Source organism: Phoca vitulina, unplaced genomic scaffold (genome assembly GCF_004348235.1).
Source record: "Phoca vitulina isolate PV1807 unplaced genomic scaffold, GSC_HSeal_1.0 scaffold1, whole genome shotgun sequence".
Lineage (NCBI taxonomy): Eukaryota > Metazoa > Chordata > Mammalia > Carnivora > Phocidae > Phoca > Phoca vitulina.
The window spans coordinates 38078681-38099757 of record NW_022589704.1 but is presented as its reverse complement, the minus strand read 5'-3'; the positions used below and the strand labels follow the sequence as shown (position 1 = coordinate 38099757).

General features: G+C 38.7%; 1 protein-coding gene and 1 non-coding gene across 2 annotated transcripts in view; one reads left to right on the top strand and one right to left on the bottom strand.

The window, feature by feature from the left end:
• Positions 1 to 20875, top strand: part of CCDC150 (coiled-coil domain containing 150) — a 76494-nt gene extending 55619 nt beyond the window's left edge. The window contains 11 exon segments of the mRNA XM_032416962.1: positions 3498 to 3626; positions 4280 to 4449; positions 6265 to 6358; positions 7172 to 7341; positions 8313 to 8439; positions 16412 to 16606; positions 17056 to 17124; positions 17216 to 17377; positions 18058 to 18144; positions 20211 to 20330; positions 20618 to 20875. Of these exon segments, the coding sequence (XP_032272853.1) occupies positions 3498 to 3626; positions 4280 to 4449; positions 6265 to 6358; positions 7172 to 7341; positions 8313 to 8439; positions 16412 to 16606; positions 17056 to 17124; positions 17216 to 17377; positions 18058 to 18144; positions 20211 to 20330; positions 20618 to 20734 (1440 nt within the window). The 3' untranslated portion in view covers positions 20735 to 20875.
• On the bottom strand, positions 14306 to 14376 carry LOC116638193. The gene has a single exon (XR_004300655.1). It is a non-coding gene; the product is annotated as a small nucleolar RNA SNORD56 (small nucleolar RNA).
• Positions 20876 to 21077: the final 202 nt, after the last annotated feature.

Here is a 21077-nt window from a genome sequence, read left to right as displayed (position 1 = left end):
ACCATCATTTTGGCTAGCACATAACTAATTTTTAGACAAAGATTTGGATTAACAATAGCCATTGAGATTTTTTTAATCTGATTTTGATTTTTTTAAAATTCAAAATATCTAATCTTAATATTCATGGTAAAATGTTTAGATAAAGCCTGCTTTTAAAATAGAAATACATTAATAAAAGCCCCAAGAACTTGAACATTGGAAAATATTTTCCAAAGAAAACTTTTTAGAGTATCCATCTTTGCTTGATATTTAAAAATAGAAATTACTATATAGTTTGTCTTCTAGAGTTGACTACTATTTAGATCTTTTCTGTAAACATTTCTGCTAGTGGCCTTTTCATATGTATCTTAAAAAATTGGTAAAATTATAAAAACTGTATTCTTCCTTGAGTCCCTTTCTAGAACAAAATCGAGTAGGTTTTCAGAGTCTGTGAATTGACATCCTTTGTAATATTTTTGGAACCTTAAAAAGTATTTCAAATGTTATAGGTGAAAAGTTTTAAGGGAGTGTAATAATGTTGAAGAAGATGTAGAGAAAAGATACTGTTTTTTGTTGCTGTTGGAAGTGTAAAATGTTACAACTTCTTGTGGAGGACAATTTAGTATCTATCATTTCACCTCACAGTTATACTTTTAGGACTTTCTCCTACAGATATACCAGCTTATACATATGACATGCTTCCAAGATTATTTATTGAAGTACTGTTTGTTAATAGCAAAAGACTGGAAGCAACCAAAATTTCATCAGTAAGAGACTAGCTAAATAAATCATGGTGTATTCATGGTTTGGAATACTGTTTGAACATATGTATGTATATACTACATATGTATATAGTATATATGTATTATATTAAAACAGTCAAGGTTCAGAAGAGTATACATAGTATTTTACTATTTGTGTAGTAAAAGGGGTAGGAGGATAAAAAATATATACATATGTGAGTGTGTGTGTGTGTGTGTGTGTATATATATATATATATATATATATATATTCACTTGTAATGCATAGAATAGCTCCACAATGCATCATAAATTGGCAACATTATTTTTGAGGAAGAAAACTGGATGGCAGGGAAATTTTTCACTTTACCCTTTTGTATCTTAATAATGTGACACCTATTCAAAGTAATTTTATGAACATTTCATTTTCAACAAAAGTGAAGGTAGAGAAAGAATGGTCTTTTCAACAAATGGTGCTGGAGCAGTTGGATATCCATATGCAAAAACAAAAAGCCTATGATTCATACCTCACACCATATGTAAAAATTAACTCAGGGGCACCTGGGTAGCTCATTCAGTTAAGCGCTGGTCTCTTGATTTTGGCTCAGGTCATGATCTCAGGGTCGTGAGATTGAGCCCTGCTTGCCCCTTTCCCTCTGTTCCTCCTTGTGTGCTCACTCTCTCTCTCAAATAAATAAAATCTTTAAAAAAAAAAAATCAGTGAACTCAAAATGGATCAGTCCTAAATGTAAAACCTAAAACTGTAAAACTTCTAGAAGAAAACATAGGAGGAAATCTTTGTGATCTTGGATCACTCAGAGATATCTTAGATTTGACATCAAAAGCATGATCCATAAAGGGAAAAAAAAGATACGACAGCTTATGCTCTTCAGCAATATTAATAGAATGAGATATAAGCTGTAGAGCGGGAGGAAATAGTTGTAAATCACATATCTTATAAAGGCCTTGTCTCCAGAATGTATTAAACTATCAAAACTTATTAAGAAGAAAACAACTCAATGAAAAAAAAGATACATGGATAATAACTAAGTACTTGAAAAGATGTTAAACATCAGTCATTAGGGAAATGCAAATTAAAACCACAGTGAGATAGTACCACACACCTATTAGAATGTATAAAACTGAAAAACTGATCATACCAAATGTTAGTGAAGATGCAGAGCAACTGGGACTCACACACACTGCTGAAGGGAATGTCAAATGGTACAACCACTTTGAAAAATAGTTTGGTAGTTTCTTTAAAAACGAAACACTACTGTATAACCCAGCCATTCCTCTCCTACATATCTACCAAAGATAAAGCATAAATCTATACAAAGTCTTGTATACAACTATTCACAGCAGCTTTATTTGTAATAGCTTAAAGCTGGAAGCAACGCAAGTGTCCAGAAGGTGAATGGATGAGTAAATTGTGGTATGTCCTACAATAGAATACTGTTCAGCAACAGAAAGGATCGAACTATTGATACATGAAAAAGATGGAATGAATCTCAAAATAATTATGCTGAGTGAAAGCCATTCAAAAAAGAGTACATACAATATAATTCTATTTATAAAAAATTCTAGAAAATAAAAACTATCATGACAGAAAACAGACTAGTTGCCTTGTGTGGAGGTGGGGGAACAAGGAGAGACAGAAGGGGGAGATTACAAAGAGGCATGAGAGAACTTTTGAGATGATAGAAATGCTTATTATCTTGATTATGGTTTCAGTTTATACAGATGTCAGAACTGTATGCCTGAAATATACACAGCTTATTGTAGGTCATTCATACCTCAGTCATGCTGTTTAAAAAAGGATAATGTGAACGTATTACCTATACAAAAGTTAATTACATTAAAATGTTCAACATTCTTGAAATGACAAAACTACGGAGGTCTAGAACAAATTATTACTTGCCCCGGGGCAGGGGATGGGTTTGGGAGAGTGTGTGTACAAAGAAGTAGCACATGTGGATTCTTTTGTGGCGGGATGGGGCAGTTCTGTATCTTGATTGCGATGGTGTTCATGTGAATAACGTTCATGGGATCAGATTACATAGAGCTCTGTGCATGCACACACACAGATGAATGCAGGTTTAAAAAGGGAAAATGGAGTAAGTTCTGTAGTCCATTTAATCTGCTAGTTAACAATAATGTGCCAAAGTCCGTTTCCCAATTTTGATGTTGAATTACAGTAGTGTAAGATGTCACCATTAGAAGCAGGGTGAAGAATACATAAGACTCTGTGCTACTTTTGCAACATCCTATGAATCTAGTTATTTCAACACTTTTTAAAAAAATAATATTTAAAATAGTGTGATCGTTTGAAATGATTGCGTAGATATACTAAAAGTATTTCAGGGATATAAAATACTAATACTTCTAATTAGGATGCACTCTAACACTATTTTCTTGACACTACTTAGTATTTATTTGTCTTTGCTTTTGTTATAGTCTGCATTTGTTATACTCTCAAATTCCATGATAATCTGTTTCCCCCCCCATTACATCTGACCTTCATAGTCTTATCTCCCTTATCACTTAGCCTGTACTTTCCTGGAGATTGACATCTATTAGGTTTGCTCATGTTTACTGACACAGATTTTTTTTTTTTTTATTTTGCTTTGTAGTTTTCTTTAAAGGGAAAAATAGCCAATAAAGCTGGTGGATTTATTATAGTGGATAAGCGTATTTAATTAAACATTTTAAGTTTGGTTTCCAAATTGCTGTGTCTTATTCTAATTGCTGATTTACAGTGCTTTGTTCTCTACTAAGGTGAAATCCATTCTTGAAAAGAATGAAGAGGAGCTCTCACAAGCCATGAAGTGTCGGGACGCAGCCCTGAAAGAGAGCCAGAGGTTGAAAGGGGACCTCGAGGCCTTGGAGGACAGAGAGAACAAGAAGGCAAGGCATCAGTCCTTTGTGAGAGTTTGTTACTGACACGAGGTGCTTAAGAAATCTTTCACAAGTCCTATTCCTTCATTTCTTGTTCCCTTGAGTAAGAATGAGGATTGATCAGAGGTGGATTATTTTTCCTAAAGATAACTTTAGAAGAGCTGCAAAGTATTTGCCTTAAAAACACATCACTTAACTCCCAATCTTAAAAGAAAATGTCCTAATTTTTTTCTGTTGAAACACATGGGACCTTGGTAACAAAAAACTGTCTACTTAAGTGTTATTAAGACGTCACTTAATTCTGATGGCTCTCAGGTGTGTTCTCCTCTGGCCCCATCATGAGCTCACCAAGCAGACCAGCCTGGGACACGCACATGGAGAACCGGGCAGTCGTTGATGCTGTTGCCTCTGGTTAATACGCACGCCGTGCGGGAGGCCGCTGTGGGGAAGCACTGCAGTTCCCCACAGGATGTGGGGTCTAGTGTTCCTTTTTCTCTAAGTCACAATAGCTTCAGATCTTAACAAGATAAACATGCTTCCGTTCCTCTTAGCATTCTACCCATGCTTGCTTTCCATACTCTTGCCTAGAAGTAATGGGACTCAGCAACAGCAGAATAACCAGAAAGGATCAAATATCTTTGTCTTGTTTCATTTTCTCTTAGGTGGGAAACTTTCAGCGACAACTGGCAGAGGCTAAAGAAGACAACTGCAAGGTTACAATTATGTTGGAGAATGTGCTGGCTTCTCACAGTAAGATGCAAGGTGCTCTGGAAAAAGTACAAATAGAGCTTGGGCGGAGGGATTCAGAGATTGCAGGCCTCAAGAAAGAAAGGTACTGGAGATTATTTTTCTGTCTTTGTGCGTGTAGCTGTCTGCTGCATTATAGTAAGGAGCGGCGTGCAGTCAAGGAACAGTCACTCTAAACTAAAGAACTAGGCCCTGTTTGAGGAAAGCATCCTAGGAACTTGACCGGAAAGCAAGATCTTATGGTGAATGCACTAACCTCGGCCTCTCGACTTCCCAAGCTGCTCTTACCTACAGGCCTCGGCCCGGAGCCACAGCCTCCACCCGGGGTCCCCCGCCTCCTGCCAGGCCGTGCCTGATGCACGCTGGCTGCCCCCGCAGCCGCACCCTTGTATCCTGGCCATTCCTCCTGCCCAGTGGGGTTTTGTGCAACGCACTGTTCTTTGTAAACCAACATGCTTATTTGGATAGTCTTTAGTCAAGGGGAGATTTTTGTTTGGAACCAAGGACCTCCCTTCAGTCCTGAACAGGTTTTTCTTCCAATTCCAACCCAAAGTTTGACATATTTCCCTCTCCCTATTTTACTACTCACTAAATGTATGAATATGACCATTCATCCCCTTTACTATGCTACACTCGTAAAGTCCTCTATTTTAGCTTTACGTTTCAGAAATGGTGAAATGTAGACCTCTTCAATGAAACGCAATATTATAAAACATAAAGACCTAGAAAATTAGGGAGAATCTGGAATTAGCAATGAACATGATTTTCAAAGATTGAAAATTCCCGTATTTTGTAGTGATGTAAAGGAGTTGTATTCTAGAAGTTCGTGTGTGATATTGCTGCTTTACCCATCCTGTTTCTACACCATTTAAACCTACTCTTGGGTCTACAGAATAATAGTTGTCTAGTCTAGATAACTAAAGCTAAGTGCCTACTTGAGTTTGAATTATCTATATATTAGTGTCCTATTTATTTATTTATTTATTTTTAAAGATTTTATTTATTTATTTGACAGGGAGAGAGAGACAGTGAGAGAGGAAACGCAAGCAGGGGGAGTGGGAGAGGGAGAAGTGGGCTTCCCGCGGAGCAGGGAGCCTGATGCGGGGCTCGATCCCAGGACCCTGGGATCATGACCTGAGCCGAAGGCAGATGCTTAACGACTGAGCCACCCAGGTGCCCCTATTAGTGTCCTATTTAAAGATTAATAATTATTTTAGAGGAATTCTGAGAACTACTTCTAGCCATGTTTTATGAGTAAACTCCTTCTTTGAATGTTTCAAGTTGCATAAAAGTTTCCCCTTGAGGTTAATAAACAAATGGTTTGAGTTTAATAATTGCTCTGAAATATATTGTAATGTGTATATTAATGGTGCATATACCCTCTGTGTTATGGGGGAACAGATGCCAGTTTTATATTCTCCATTGTACTTATTTTTATTTTTTACATATTATAAATATGTTATCCCTGAACTTAAAAAGTTAAGGGGATGGTATTGAAAATTGCTTGCCATTCACAATAAAATTCTAGGTGGTTGTATTTAGAAGCAAAATGTCAACAACAGGCCCATCCATCTAGAGGGGATATATTTTTGTACTAGTGATTTGTATATATGTATAAAATTACCAGCTCGTAAGTTAGTCATTAACAAGTATTGACAGCTTAATGTATTAAGCCAAATTGAATCATAGCTGGGACAAATTTTTAATCTCTGGGAGCCTTAATTTCTTAACCTGAAGCTGAAGCTACTAATTGTCACTTGCCAAGTCTTAGATACTCTGAGCATCTCTACTACGTATGCTATTTGAGCTTCTTGGAAGAAGAGTGCCCTGTAACTCCCAGTGGTATCATTCCTAGATGGTTCTTTTCTGCAATCATTCTTCCTGCGCTTTCCATTTTTAGGGCTCTAAATCAACAGAGGGTGCAGAAGCTGGAGGCAGAAGTGGACCAGTGGCAGGCCAGGATGCTGGTTGTAGATGCCCAGCACAACAGTGAGGTAAAGGCCACTTTTTTTTTATAGATGATAATGTTGATATTTTTTATTTTGGGGGGATATTGCTCTTTTAGGAAAAGGGAGTAAAATAATCAGGGAAATTTCTTTGTTCATCCAAGTCTGAGTTTCGGTTACAAATGGGAAGTGGTCCTGCTGGAGCCTTCCAGGGAGCCATTTATTGGCAAACCAGGACCGCAGTTATGCCTAATTTTCTCTTTCTTATATGGTTTACTTCTTTTTATTTATTAATGTGTAAATAACTGCAGAAGTTAAAGTCTCAGAGAGTAATTTGTAACTTCAGTCAAAAGTTGTTGGAGTGATCCCACTATGAATAAGGAGACATATTTACATGTGTGTGCTCACGGGTGTATGCACTTACGAATATATCTCTACATATATGCACATATATTAAAAAGCCAGGGGTATTTCATATAAAGGAGCTTTTTCTGAAAGGACATATAAGGAACAAGTGCCTATTCTTATCTATCTAGGCAGTGACCCCTGAAGGTTATAGGATCAGAAAGGGGAATTTAACTAGTTTAAAATTTTAAAAATAAAAATAAAGTTGGCTCAATTTTTCAAAGCTCACTGGTTACCAGTGGAGCATACTTTTCCCATTGCCTTCTGAGCGTCTCCTAAGCAATGTCTGTAGTAAGTTCTCACATATATATCCCAGGCAGCTGCAGTCTTTGGTTCTGGTTCCATCTAATTATTGTTTCAGGGCACTTGATGGTAAAGTGTAAGGAGTGAATATATAGTGTTACAGACTTCTTGCATCTGTGATAGTGGAATTAAAAAGAGCCTTCTCTCTTTCAGATGGAGCCTCTACAGAAAGCTCTCGATGTAGCTAGAGAAGACAACAGGAAACTGGCTTTGAGCCTGGAACAATCTCTCCAGACAAATAATCATCTACAAACAAAGCTCGATCATGTTCAAGAGAAATTGGAAAACAATGAACTTGAGCGACAAAATTTGGAAAGCTTCAAGTAAGGGCAGGATAGTCACGGTGAAATTAGGGAAGAGCCTCTGGGAGAGAAAGTTCAGCCCAATCACATAAACCAGTTTGCGCCAGTCTTCAGCTTGGAACTGGTACTCCCAGCAGAGCCATGTTAAGGAACCAGACATACCTGATCAGCAGCAGACACTAGCTAGCTGGGGTATGCTCATTCGGATCTCCTTTTCAGCTCTTCCCTCATCTAGTGTCAAGCTGCTGCTCCACATGAAGGTTAAACCAAAACTTAAAGAATATTGCATGTTTCTGCCAACCCTTTCCTATCAAAAGCTGATGTGTCCTTAAGAAGCATGATTTGGGAAAGGAAGAGCAACAGCCTGGGTGGGAATAACCCATTCTAGGAGTGGGATGACTCCACCCAGGCAGATCCTAAACCATTGTTTTCCCTTGGGGCCTAAAATTAGTTAGGTCAAACCCATCAAGTTCAGGTCAAGCCCCTCATTTTTTTGTAAACTGCATCTAGGTAAATAGGATTTGGATATAAAATTTCATGAAAATTTTTAACCAAGGGAAACACAGTGTGCACATAGATCTTTATGCCTTTCGGCTAGTGAACATACTGATACACGAAAGGCATAAAACGAAAAGGCATGTTTTCCAATTTATGATCTGTGCAAATTCTGTAATGTAGTGAAATGTTGCTAGCTCAAGAAATGAGCCAGAAACTGTTGCTGGCTTGTTTATTGGTTGAAACAAGAGTATGTTTGACTCTTTGAGTTGGGTATCTTTATATTGTGAATGACTTTTTGGCTTTTAATGCTACAGGTACATGCTTTTTTCCCCCCCTTCTGTTAATGGGCTCCAGACCAATGAAGTTCACCTGGTGCCTGATCTGCTTCTTGTTTGTAAATCACACCTTTTGGACAGTTGCATGTTCCTCTCCAGGCCTTCCTTACCTCCTAAAGATGATTTCTAAGGGTGACTTCTTTTTTCCCCCCGAAACAGAGAACGAATGACTGAGGAATCTAAAATGGAAGCGGAAATGCATGCTGAACGCATAGAAGCTCTAAGAAAGCAGTTTCAAACTGAGAGAGAAACGGCCAAGAAAGCAGCACAACGGGAAATGACTGAGGTATGGAGTCAAGTGACAAGAAGTGTCTCTCTAGATGAGTGCCTTTTAAGAGCAGAACCAGTTACAGGATTTCCAAGCGTGGCTGCAGTTGTTCTTTGGTCCTTCTAGTCCCTCTGTGATCAATAAGCCCAATGTGATCAAGCCATCTCTGTGCTCTTCATAAATCAAAACACAAAAAGCTTCTGATAGACAGTTCTCTGCCCAGCCAAGGAGTGTCTCGATGAGAGCTTTCCCATTGGACAGTGATAACTGAGGGATAGAGGAAGGAAGTGGCTGCCCATAGGGTAGGCATCAAATCGTCTGTCTCTTCAATTTGCTTCATTAGCACCTATTACTCGTTTACCTTCTCTTGAGAGGCACGTATGTCCATGCTCTGATGTGTGCTACGTGACCCTTACTTAATTGTGATCTCCACTCTTTACATAAGACAAATAGGGTAAACAGCAGAGGACCTTTGTTGAGTAACTAGAGGCTATGTACAATTCTGAAGGAACTCAGAGTAAGGGTTGGGTGATAGAAGAAGGGAAACAAAAGTACACTATTGAGCCGGGCAGAGCTGACGGGGCCAGGACACCCAGTGTAAGGGGATGACCAAAGCTTAGTTACAAAAATGAATAGGACGTGTGAGCAAATGAATAGGATTTCTTTCTCCCAATCAGAGCAGAGATTTTGGGAAATGTCTGAGAAAGAGTTGGTAGCTGAGATGGTACCAGCTGGTACCTTGACTGTCAGAAGGTTAGAGGTGAACTTTCAGGTCAAAGTGGAGTTCTGTGGCTTTCTAAGAAATGGGTGGTGTGATGTAACCACCATTTTAGGAAGGGGAGTCTGGTGGTAGTGGGGAGTAGGCAAGCATGAAGAGAAATGGGAGGCATGTAGACCCAAGAAAACTAGGACAGTTGGGGTGCCTGGGTGGCTCAGTCATTAAGCGTCTGCCTTCGGCTCAGGTCATGGTCCCAGGGTCCTGGGATCGAGCCCCACATCGGGCTCCCTGTGCTGTGGGAAGCCTGCTTCTCCCTCTCCCACTCCCCCTGCTTGTGTTCCTTCTCTCGCTATCTCTCTCTGTCAAATAAATAAATCTTTAAAAAAAAAAAAAAAAAGAAAACTAGGACAGTTACTTTGGGCTTTCGAAGATTAGGGCCAACCAACATAGTTAAGCTGAAAATAGAGAACAATAAATCAAAAAAGTATTTTAATAGAAAAATCATCAAACAGACACTGAATGTTGTATCATGAACAAAGGGGAGGGAGGAATTAACTCCAAGACTTGCTTGGAGTGGCTGGTCTGTAGGTCTATATTTTGCCAAATTTGGTGTATTTAGCGATTGCAATTTACAGAGACCATTTAGAAAATTTGTAAATTACAAAACACTATTTAAACATTAAAACTTTATAAAGGGAAACAAAGGTACACTGAAATTAAAGGCACCTTTAATCAGAGATAGTTGTCAGAATACTTATAAAATTTAAATCCTTTTAACAAGGATCACTGAAGATTGTGAACTTGTGGGGAGACCAATGGAAGAGTGAGAGTTGATGTTGGGGGGGCTGGTTAGCAGCAGGGTGGGCTCAGGGTGCACCACTCAAGAGTCCCGGCTCTGCCTCTTATTAACGGGGTGTTAATTAACTGCAGATAATTTCAGAGTCTCTATTTCCTCAGTCATAAAATGGAAATCATCATAACTACTTTCCAGTGTTTTTGTTTTTGTTTTTATTTTTTTTAAGTGGGAAAATATATGTAATTATCACAGTGCCCGAACATAGTAAGTACAAAGTAAGTGATCATTATTAGGGCTTACCCAGTTTTGACAAAGCTGTGATTGAGGTAATGGTAGAATATAAATAAAAAGGCCAGCACTGTGGAATGGAGTTAGGATCTGAAGGAGTGAGCCAGTGTAGAAAGAAAATGTACAAATAACAGCATGTCAAACACTACCAGCCGTCCCAAGTACTGCATTCTTCTCCCTTGTGTGCTGCCACCTCTTCCTAAAAACCAAGCGGCACTGATGTAAGGGTACTGGAGGAGGAAAGGAGCTCTGTAAAATGATTTAAGTCATGTTAAAAGATAAACTGAGGCATATTAAACATTTTAAGAGTTTATTTGAGCAAAACTCAGTTCAAATCAGGCAGTATCCAATCTAGCAGATAAAAAGGAGCTTCAAGGAGTGGTACAAGATGAAAGGCTTTCAGAGGCAGCCAGGAGCCAGGAACAAGATATATTAGGCAAAAAAGCAGGTTGGTTATAGAAAAGTACTTTCCTTTAGGGGATGGCAGGGGTCTTATCAGGCAGATTACTTGGTGGTTAGCAACAATGAACATACATTTCAAGGTTTTGAGAGAATACAGCACACTAGGGAGACTGCTATGATTATTATAAGCAGGATAATTCCCAATGTCTAGAATGTCCTTTGGAGCCATGGTCCCCAAGACCCAAATCAATCAGAGTCTAATAAGGGAAGGACTCTGTTGAAGGAGTCACTTTCTTAAGCCAGCTAGCTTGTTCAGTAATCTTATGTAGCTGAGTCTCAGCTTCCCCAGAAGTGTCAGTCTAAGTGCAGCATGTGGTGTTGTCCCCAGCACAAACACCTCCTTACTCAGCTAAAAGATAATCAATAATACCCTATTATCCAGAACAAGTTCAGGCAGAGAGTCTAGGGGTTTTTGTTGGGCAGCTATTTATCAGCAGATTCTGCAGTACCTTTAAGAGTTAAGGAGAGGTTTCTGATTGTAGCCCCATTTGCACATACTGCTAGCCAAGGCACTAGGGATCTGCCAAAGGAAGCTAATTTTGAATCATGAATGCCTCCTGGTAAGTACTGTTTTCAGTCTGTGGCTCAGGACTGGAAAGGTGACAACAGTGGAGGCCAGTAAAATTTAAGTCTGTAGACCACACCAATTTTATTCTAGTTCCCTTTGCCTCTGTCCCTTTTTTGTACAGAACCTGGATGCAAGATTCCCCGGGCTTAGAGTTTTTAACCAGAAGCAGAGAAATTGACCCTTGGGTGTAGGGAGTATGATACAGTGGAGAGGGGGGAGAATTTGGTCCAGAGAAACTGAAGCATTGGAAATCAGGGAGAAGTGTGTGATGGGCAGAACTACAGGATCACCGACATCATGGCATTTCCACCAGTTGTTTGAAGGTTGGATTACACCCTTTGCAATGGCATCATTTTTGTAGGCCAGAGCAAGGCAAAAGGTGGGCAAAAGAATCCTAAAGACCTTCATGGTGTAAGAATTAGGAAAATGATGGTCAGAGAGAGAAGGAAGAATGGAAAGAAACATTCTTGATCTGACATCTTAGGCGGAAACAGTCTACCCCAATGTCAGCTACTTCTCAGTCAATTTGATTTTGAGGCCTCCACACCTCATATTTACATAGGACCAGATGTCAGATGGAGCCTTCTTCAGTTGTGAAATGTGCACCAAAGGTTTGATACCTTCTAATTTGGCAGGGGTGTCAGTACTCAAGAGTACTTAGTAGGGTCCTTTCCAGGAATCTCCCTTTTGCAAAAGTATCCACGTGTAACAACAGCTGACTTTAATATGCTCATGTTTAAAGATCTGATGAGAGTTCACTCTAATAGAATTGATAAGGATATTGGGTTATATCTGTGATATACACCATTTTAAGATAATAACTGGAATTATGACTGATAAAAGAACATACCAGATTTTTAGGAATTTCCTACAATTGCTAGAACACATATTAATAACACACATTATACAAATATAAGGCTTATCATCACTTATTTGACAATGCTTCCCATGTAATTTAGCATACCAAATAAACCTAATTAATTTAACATTTCTCTTTTACATGGTGAGACACAAATACTTTGAGATCAAAAAAGACTCCATTTAGAATTTGATTTGGGGAAGTTGTCAAAACATTTGAACATTTGACTATGATCACAAATTACTATGAAATATTATTTAAACAAAGTGACAATAGAAGTTTTAAAGGCAAATACAGAAAGTTATATAGTTGTGAACAAAACTTAGCTCTTAAGAAAACCCAGTCTTCTCAATGTTAAGTAATAAAAGACAATGTGAAGCACAGTAAGTTATTTTGCTAGGATGTAAAAATCTTTGTTTTTCAGGGAGATTACCCAAAAGATTTAAAAAAAAAAAAAACCTTTCAGAGACTCTTATCAAGAACAGACCAATAGTCCAAGAAAACTGTCCCTCTAATGAAGAGAAAACCAAATTCTAATTTTGCACCAAATTCATTCTTTAAAAACAACCACCTTGACCACACATAAAATTCCTTTCTCAAGACTCCTTTTCCACAAACCAACTCTTTCTTTTATCCATTCAAACTTTGTTCTGTGTCTTTTCCTCTTTCTCATTCAGGAGCAGTCAGTCATTTTACTTTCCTTACTACTTTTCATAGTTATTTTGAAGTAATTTTAATTACACATATTGACTAGAATCCTTAACCCTTAGAACCCTTATTCCTAGTGAAAACTAAGAAATAAGCAGTTGTAGAGTGTGTTACACTAAAATTCTGTGGGTTGGCAAGTTTATAAATACATTTCTTACTTTCTAGAAGTATATTCTTCCTCATAGTAAACTTTCTAATGTAGCACAAAAAAAATGTTTACTAACCCAAATATCTTTAGTTTCTCTGTAAAAGAAAGCCAAAAGTGGATAAACCTATGTTTAGTAATTAATGTTTTGGTATTTTATTTGGAAATGATCTAGATATTCAATGAGTATCCACCATTTAATTTATTTTAGGGTGATTTCAAGATTTCTAGTTAACAAAAAATTGGGTAATTTTACCCAAAATTGGAAAATTTTATCCTACATCTCTTTAACAATTATGTTTAGATTACTGATGAAAATTTCATGAGACATTAAACAGCTTACCATGATCTTAAATTTCTTGCTGACAAATTCTGTAACAGATAGATGAGCCTATCTGACTTTTAGTAAACGTGGTAAAACAGAAGTATTACAGCTAATGCTGATAATTCTGAAGACATGGATATTTTAAGTAAAAGTTAGTTTAAGTTTGTTGTTTTATTTGTTGACGATTATCCTCGATCTTATGAACTTGATATGTATAAATACTTGTCTTTAAACCAATTAAATAGAGCTCTTGATAAATTCATTTCAAAGGTAAGAAAAAAGCCTCTAACGTGCATACAAAAACAAACATACAGATACAAACAGATCTTACAAGTTTCATTTTACAACTTTAGTTTTGAGACAGGTACAATAATGCAAAACTCACTAGTTTATAAAAGAACAGTTGGATCCAAATTCTGTTTTTGACAAATGAAATAAAATTAAGGTTACCTGTTCAGGCTCAAGCTTTTAACTCCTTTTCGTGAAGGAGAATTTTAAGATTCTTCATGGGCCTACTTTTCAAAATATCCTTTTTTTTTTTTCCTCCTTCATTCTTGGAAAAGACCAAGTAGAATACTTACATTTCAAAAGTCACAGAAAAAGAATATAAGTTGCACCAAGGAGGATTTTGTTCCCTAAATCCAGATCTTTTACAGTATCTGCAAGCCTTAGATGAATTAGGGGAGTTTTGGGGATTGGTAAAAAATTTGAATTAGTCTAGGCCTGAATTGATGTTCTTGTACACTTGATTTACAAGACAAGTACAGTTTTTAATTTATCAAAGAATTGGGTTACAACCTTTAATAATATACAGACTGACCCACCCAGCCAACTACATTATCTTCGATTTGCTTCTTTGTATCCAAAAGATTCCTATGTTGCAGATTTAGAGTTGTGTGTCTTTGGAATATTTTAGTAAATGCTCCCATAGAGACTTTAGAATGTTTCTCTTTCTCTCTAGGTACATAGTTTCATTTTAGCTGAGGGGAGAAGGACTTTTCTTTTTTCCTCAGCTTCACTCAGACCCAAAGTATCAGCACTCACTAGGTGAACTGCTGTTGACAAAAAATACTGCCATCATGGCAGGGGGAAGAAAGGAACTTTTAAGTCTATCAGGCTCTGAATATGGCCATCTTCTGACCATAGAGCTACTTGAAATCCTTTCAGATATCTTGCCAGGTTTTAGCCATGACAAACAGTAAATATTCCTAGCATTACTGAACAACCCCATGGATGCAAGAGAGGTCCCCAGAGAGGACACAAAAGATAATCCCCGCCCAAGATCCAGAGCCACCCCCAAAGATAACCAAAAGAATTGTCCTGGCTGGCATCAGTCAGGTTCCTAGCCAACCATAATTTTAGAGCCTCTAACCTGATGGTTGCCTAGCCAAGTTCTCAGGACACAAAACCAGATAAACAAGAAGGCAGTAGTTGTCCCTCGGAGACAAAGGATCAACTACCAATGGGTACCCAAAAGCAGATTCACAAGACACAATTCAAAGATCTAATTCTTACACCTATCTTTTGCCTGTCAGTCTGAATTTGGAAGGGATGTGAAATTTTACCTTCCTCTCTCAACCAGACACCACGGACATCTGAGAGAGCTGACTTTGGTAAGACTTGTCACCCGTTGCTAGCTTCTGCTAGTTTTCCAAATCCTGTCTGTAGGCTGTGGGCAAGTGGGGAATTCCAGCGGGTCTCATTCTAGTCACCAGAAACAAGAGAGGATGAAAAATAATAATTTTCCTTCTACCCATTATAAGTGCTTGGCTTTGCTTCTCTAGAGTACATCATACATGGATAAGCTTATTTAGGTTAAAAGTTCTCCATGGTAGCCACTGTACTTCCAAATTATCTGTCTGTTCAGCCTTAAAGTTTTATTCACCTGAGGCCTCACACTGGACCCACTCCAACTCTGGACCCAATTCGATTTTAGGGTCAGAACCAATCTAACTCCAGTCAGTTTCTGGACCTAGTTCAGAAAAACAAAGGCTCAAAGTCTGACAGCTGCTAACACAAAGCTGCAGAGCAAGGATCCAATAGGGACTTACTGTGACCTCCAGAGGCTTCAAGGAAGCAGGGAGCTCAGTGGGTGCCTACACCTGGTTGCTTGTTGCTCCCAGGGATCATTGCTCTCCTTCCTTTTTCTCTTCTGACACCAGAACTGTTAAATATTTAATATGCCTCAGTTTATCTTTTAAGAGTTTATTTGAACAAAAATTGATTCAAATTGGGCATTATGCAATCTAGCAGAGAGCTCCAAGGAGCTGTACAAAATGAAGGCTTTTAGAGGCAGAAGGGAGCAGGAACAAGTCATACAAGCCATGACTTGAGTTGCTTATTGCAGAGTTTCTTTCCTGTAGGGGATGGCAGGGTCAGGCAGATTACCCAACTCGTGTTGATCAGGCAATTCCTGAAGGACTCGTTTAAGAGTTCATTTCTGGGAAAGCCAGAACTAATTCAGTCTCAGTTTGGTGACGTGGGGCTTAGCATACAGGATTCCATTTGGGGCTATCATCTTGTTTTTAACAGTAATCTCTATGCCATTTTTCCGCCAGACAAGTTTATTAAAATCTTTAAAAACTGAAAGCAGTATTATAAAAATCTATACAATGGTAGTAACGGGCAAGTATTTATATAAATTAACCTTCTAATTTTCAGTTCTCCAGACATGAAGTCACAAGCAACAGAAAGGAAGAGAAAAGCTTAAAGCTGAGCATATGTGCCAGGCTCTCCCTTCTTTCTCTACTTTATCTTACTTAACTAGGAATCCTAGGAGATAGGTCATTTGCATACTTGGCTAATAAGTGCTACAGCTGAGATTTGAACTTAGGTTGGACTCCAAAGTCATGCTCTTTAAAAGCAAATGATGAATATATATTGTTTATCTGTTCTAGGAAAGATTGTGTTTAGTGTTAAAAATTAAAACAAAAAAAAGGATGAAAACCACTTAGAATTTTGCTCCACAATTCTTAATGAGACATCATTATTATTGCCTCACTTACCCTCCTCTTTAAAAGAAAGGTCCAAAGAGAACTAAATACGGGGACAGGCCTAATCATAAGCTTCTTTTCCAGAATGGAAGCTTAAAATGATCAAATTTTCCCTTTGTGTTCCACAGCTGAAGAAAGCCCTTGACGAAGCCAACTTCCGATCAGTGGAGGTAACCCGGACCAACCGAGAGCTGCGGCAGAAACTGACAGAGCTGGAGAAGATCCTGAACAGTAGCAAGGAGAAAATAAAGAATCAAAAGGCCCAAATTAAGCTCCACTTGTCGACCAAGGCGAATAATACTCAGAATGTAGAGAGGATGAAGGTTGTATGAGAAATGCTAAGTCTCCCCTCACTTCTTTAGTATCTGATGAGGATCCAGGCAGGTGGCGGGGTCCGGTGAAGATGGTTCCAGAGTCCTCTAACAGCAGCTGTGTTCTCTGGGAATTAGAGCTACACCTGGGGTGTGGGCAGATTGCCGGGGGGCCTGGGGGGGGGGTTACTATCTCTTTTTCCAGCAGAGATACTGCTGTGTAAATGTGTGGTTTCTCATTAGCTGCCATGTCACCTTCTGGCCCCCCCAACTGCCTCTTCCCCAGTGGTTGCATACAACTTTGCTCTTTTAGGGTAGTGGGCCAGACAGGAAGGAGGACCCAGGAGGAGCTGCTAACTGTGGGTCTCATATGGGATTCTTTCTGTCATCCTATAGGCAAAAAGAGCAAGCCAGTTTTTTCACTGATCATCTTTCTATGTTATTTCCACATTTACTTTCAGCAAATAGAAACAGAATTGAGGCAAATGGAGCTAATTAAGGATCAATATCAGAAAAAAAATTATGAACAGGTAGGTGATTTTCACAAACTGCATGTTTACCATTCACATAAAATCTCAAGACTCAGGTTCACCAACTGCTTCCCTCTTTGTGCCCCACCAGTCACTGAGTATCCAGAAGTTCGTATCCGAAATGAGTAACCTACAGAAGGAGATGCAGCTGTTGGCCAAGAGCCAATATGAGACGTCAGCACGGAATAAACAGCAAGAGCTGCGACTCGAGGCAGAGCGGAAAATAAGGCAGGAACTAGAGAGCCGGTGCCGGGTGAGAGGCTTCCTCAGAGTCCTCTGAGATGAGCAGCAAATGACATGTACTGAAACCCAGCATCAGAGCACCTAGATTTTCTAGATTCTAAAGAAGAAACATAAACCTGCAAGAGGAAGAAGCCTATAGCTGAGAATATGGCACATGTTCTCAATTTTCAATTTATGAAGTATTCATTCTTAACAACTGAAGCTCACATATGCAAAATACTGGTTCCTAAGACTTTGGAACTGAATTTCCTAGTCTTTCAGGAACTTTATAGCCTTTGGTCCTTCCCTGAAGCTCAGCTATCCCTGCTGCTGTAATAGGACTTGCAGCTCTACCCAGCCTTCTGAAAAGCACAACATTCTGTCACTGAATACAGGGACTTCAAGGGATCATCAAGCTCTTGCCTTCTAGCAGACGGTGTCTCCTGTGAAAAAGTATTCCTTCGGTTCTGGAAAGAGATGTCAATCTCTTCCTCCTCAGGAGAATACATAAAATCAAAATCTGTGATCATATGCATTATGTATACTACTGAGAGTAACAGTTCTTATCTTTTATTTTGGTAGCACATGAAGTTAGAAAGTATAACCCCATTATACTTTCATAATTTGGTTGCCCATTTATTACAATATGGAAGCTTCCTGTTCCATATGGTATATTGGGAATTTGTAAAAATCTTTGTATCACATTTTCAGGAATTGGAAGAAACTATCAGACACCTAAAGAAATGTAAAGAGGCAACAGAGCATAAACTGAAAGAAGCCAGTGTGGAATCAGAACAGGTAAGCCACGGACATAAAGACTTAGACATTCAAGGTAAAATCCTTCATTAACATAGTTGTCAGGAGTGTAACAGGCAAGAACCAATAACTTAACTAAGCCTAATATCTACTATGAAGAATAATTTTTAGATTGAGATTCTGTGTCCTAATAAAAGAATGTTGAAATACTGACTAAACTAAGTCCAAGTCTCTACCCCTAAATATAAGAAGGAAGACCAGCATGTGTGTAAATTTTAATGCATTCCTGCTTGACATCACTAATAAAAATGGAAGCTCTTTGTTCAGTCAATAACTAGAAATGTAAAGTAGGCCCTCTTTTTTTTTTTTTAAGTTTTATTTTTCTGAAGTAATCTCTCCACCCAACATGGGGCTCAAACTCACAACCCTGAGATTAAGAGCTGCTTGCTCTTCTAACTGAGGCAGCCAGGCACACCTCATAGGCCCTTTTAATTTGGGAATTTGCTTTCTCTAATCTTAAATTGGCCTTTTTGAAGGTATTTAAAATCATACATTTTTTAGAGCTGGAAAGGATCTTTGAAATCATTGTCTGACACAACCACTCCTCATTTTCCAGATAAGAAAAGAGATTCTTAAGCTATCATAGTGATGATGTCATTGGTTGGTCATGATTTGTCCTTTTTATAGCCATTAAATGACAGGACAATAGGACTATCAGAATGGTATATTAAAAGGAATATGGACTCTGACACGCATGAGTTTGAACACCAGCTGTGACACTTTCTGTGCCCTTGAGGATGTTACATTTACATTAACTCATCAGTTACCACATCCCAAAAAGTCGGGATAGTACGACTTACTAAGCCGTTATGCTGTTAGATGACTCAGAGTACGTCTCAATAAGTAGTACCTCCCTTCTCATTCACCATACAAGAGGAGACATGATGTACAGGGCCATTGCAAGCATCTTTCCCTCCACCCCTGGTAAAGAATGCCTGAGAAAGGTGGGGTTGGGTTTGGGGGAGGGGGTGTGAGAGTATCACTGGCATTAGGATATACAAACAGCCCTGGAAAGTGCATGAGCTTTGTAGCTTTCTAAAGGTTAAATGCCAAGGGGAGCTTTATTTTCTTACCTCACTATTTTGTACCCACACAAGGACCTGGCTAATCTAGGACAAATATTTAGTCACACATACTGACTGTGGACCTATCCTATGGTGGGCGCTGGGCTGGGTGATGGGATGCTGGATGAACCAAGCCCGAGGACGCCCCTGCTTTCATGGAACTTGCCTTCTCCCAGGCAAGAGAAATACCTGACTTCAGAATCAAAAAACGAAAATGCTGTCCATGAAACAAATAATCACATGGGGAAAACAGTCATTTTACTTTTTATTCTAGAGGATATGTTTTGGAGCTATTTTGAAGCAACCTTTATATAACCTAAAAGCATGTCAGCTTTACCTTAAAATACTGAAGTATCCCAAATACATACAAAAGTGCCAGGCACATATAGGCACTCTGTAAATATTTGTCAAATGATTCCAGATCATCTTCAAAGGCAGACTACTAGAAGGACCGTTTAAGTCTAACAAAGGTAATTTAGAAGTTTGTGCTTAGGAGCTAAAGTATACAATATTTTGAGGATAAAGGAAATAAAGGGAATGCAATTTACACTAAGCTAGTCCAGTCTTTTACTAATTCAATTACTTTCATAAAGCCCAAAAGAAAGATCTAGTGTAGGGACTTTGGAGAACTATTTAGTCTTAGAGAACAGAACTCAAAAATTCAAACTATGGTTTGAACTACCATATTTGTTAGCAGTGCCATCTTGTCCTTTTCATTCTTATTTTCCTCCTGGGTCCTCTCACTTCCATTCACATCCAGGAAATATTAATAAAGCGTGAAAGCAGCAGATTTGCATGCATTCAGCTCTGCATTCAGAAATCACTCCCATCTGTAGGAGTTGTGTTATGCAAATATGTTGCAAGGATCTTGCACTCAGAATTTGGGTCTTTTAACATCTGGGTCAAAAAGTCTCTGCAACTAATACACAAAACACTTATAACTTTCTTTGTTGTGATTTTTACTGATAACACTTATATGTCCAGATAACAGCTAACCTGGAAGAAGCTCATCGCTGGTTTAAGTGCAGGTTTGATGGCCTCCAACTTGAGCTGACCAAAAACCGGTTGCAGAGGCTTCCCCGAGAAGATAGGTGGCTGGAAGAGGTAGGGTATTTAGACATGGCTGTCTTCAGCAATTTTGGATTTGTTCCTTCTCATTTTCTCATTGCAGAAGTTCTCTCTTCATCCAGCTCCTCTCCCCACTAATCTTTAGATTTCTTTAAACTGCAAGGAAAACAAACAAAGTTTCTTCCTTAAAAGTTGCCCATCTCCCAAACTGTCTAGATTAGAACCACTCACCTTGATGAATAGATTATATTCATAAAGACAAAATAGGTCTTCAGCTCTGCAGGTAGTTTTGAACAGTGTTAGGTCTGTTTTCTCTCTAACAGGACCAAGGTAACTGGCACAATGTTGCATCCAGCCAGTCTGCTCTACATCGATGGGAGAATAAACAGAATCTTAAACTTGTGCCCAAGAAGGGTCATTCTGAACTAGAGAGAAAGTGATGTCCTTGACAGAGGCGCTTCTTCCTTTAGAGCTACACTGCCATGATTTCCTGAGCCTGGTGACCAGGGCTGGCCTTGTCCACAGTCATCAGAACATGAAGTCTTTGATGTGGGCTGAAGATTTGGGACTTGAGTTTATCGTTTTATGAGCTTGGTGATATCAGTACAGAACCACCCCATCTTTTTTGTCCTTTTCCCCATTTTCCACCCAATAAATTTATATTAATTTGTTGTATTATAGGTGATGCTGTTGCATGATATTTGGCAAGTACATTTTATCAAAAAGCACTTAGTAAGGTACTAGATGATATGGCAACCAAATGATAGACTAGGGCATTTCATT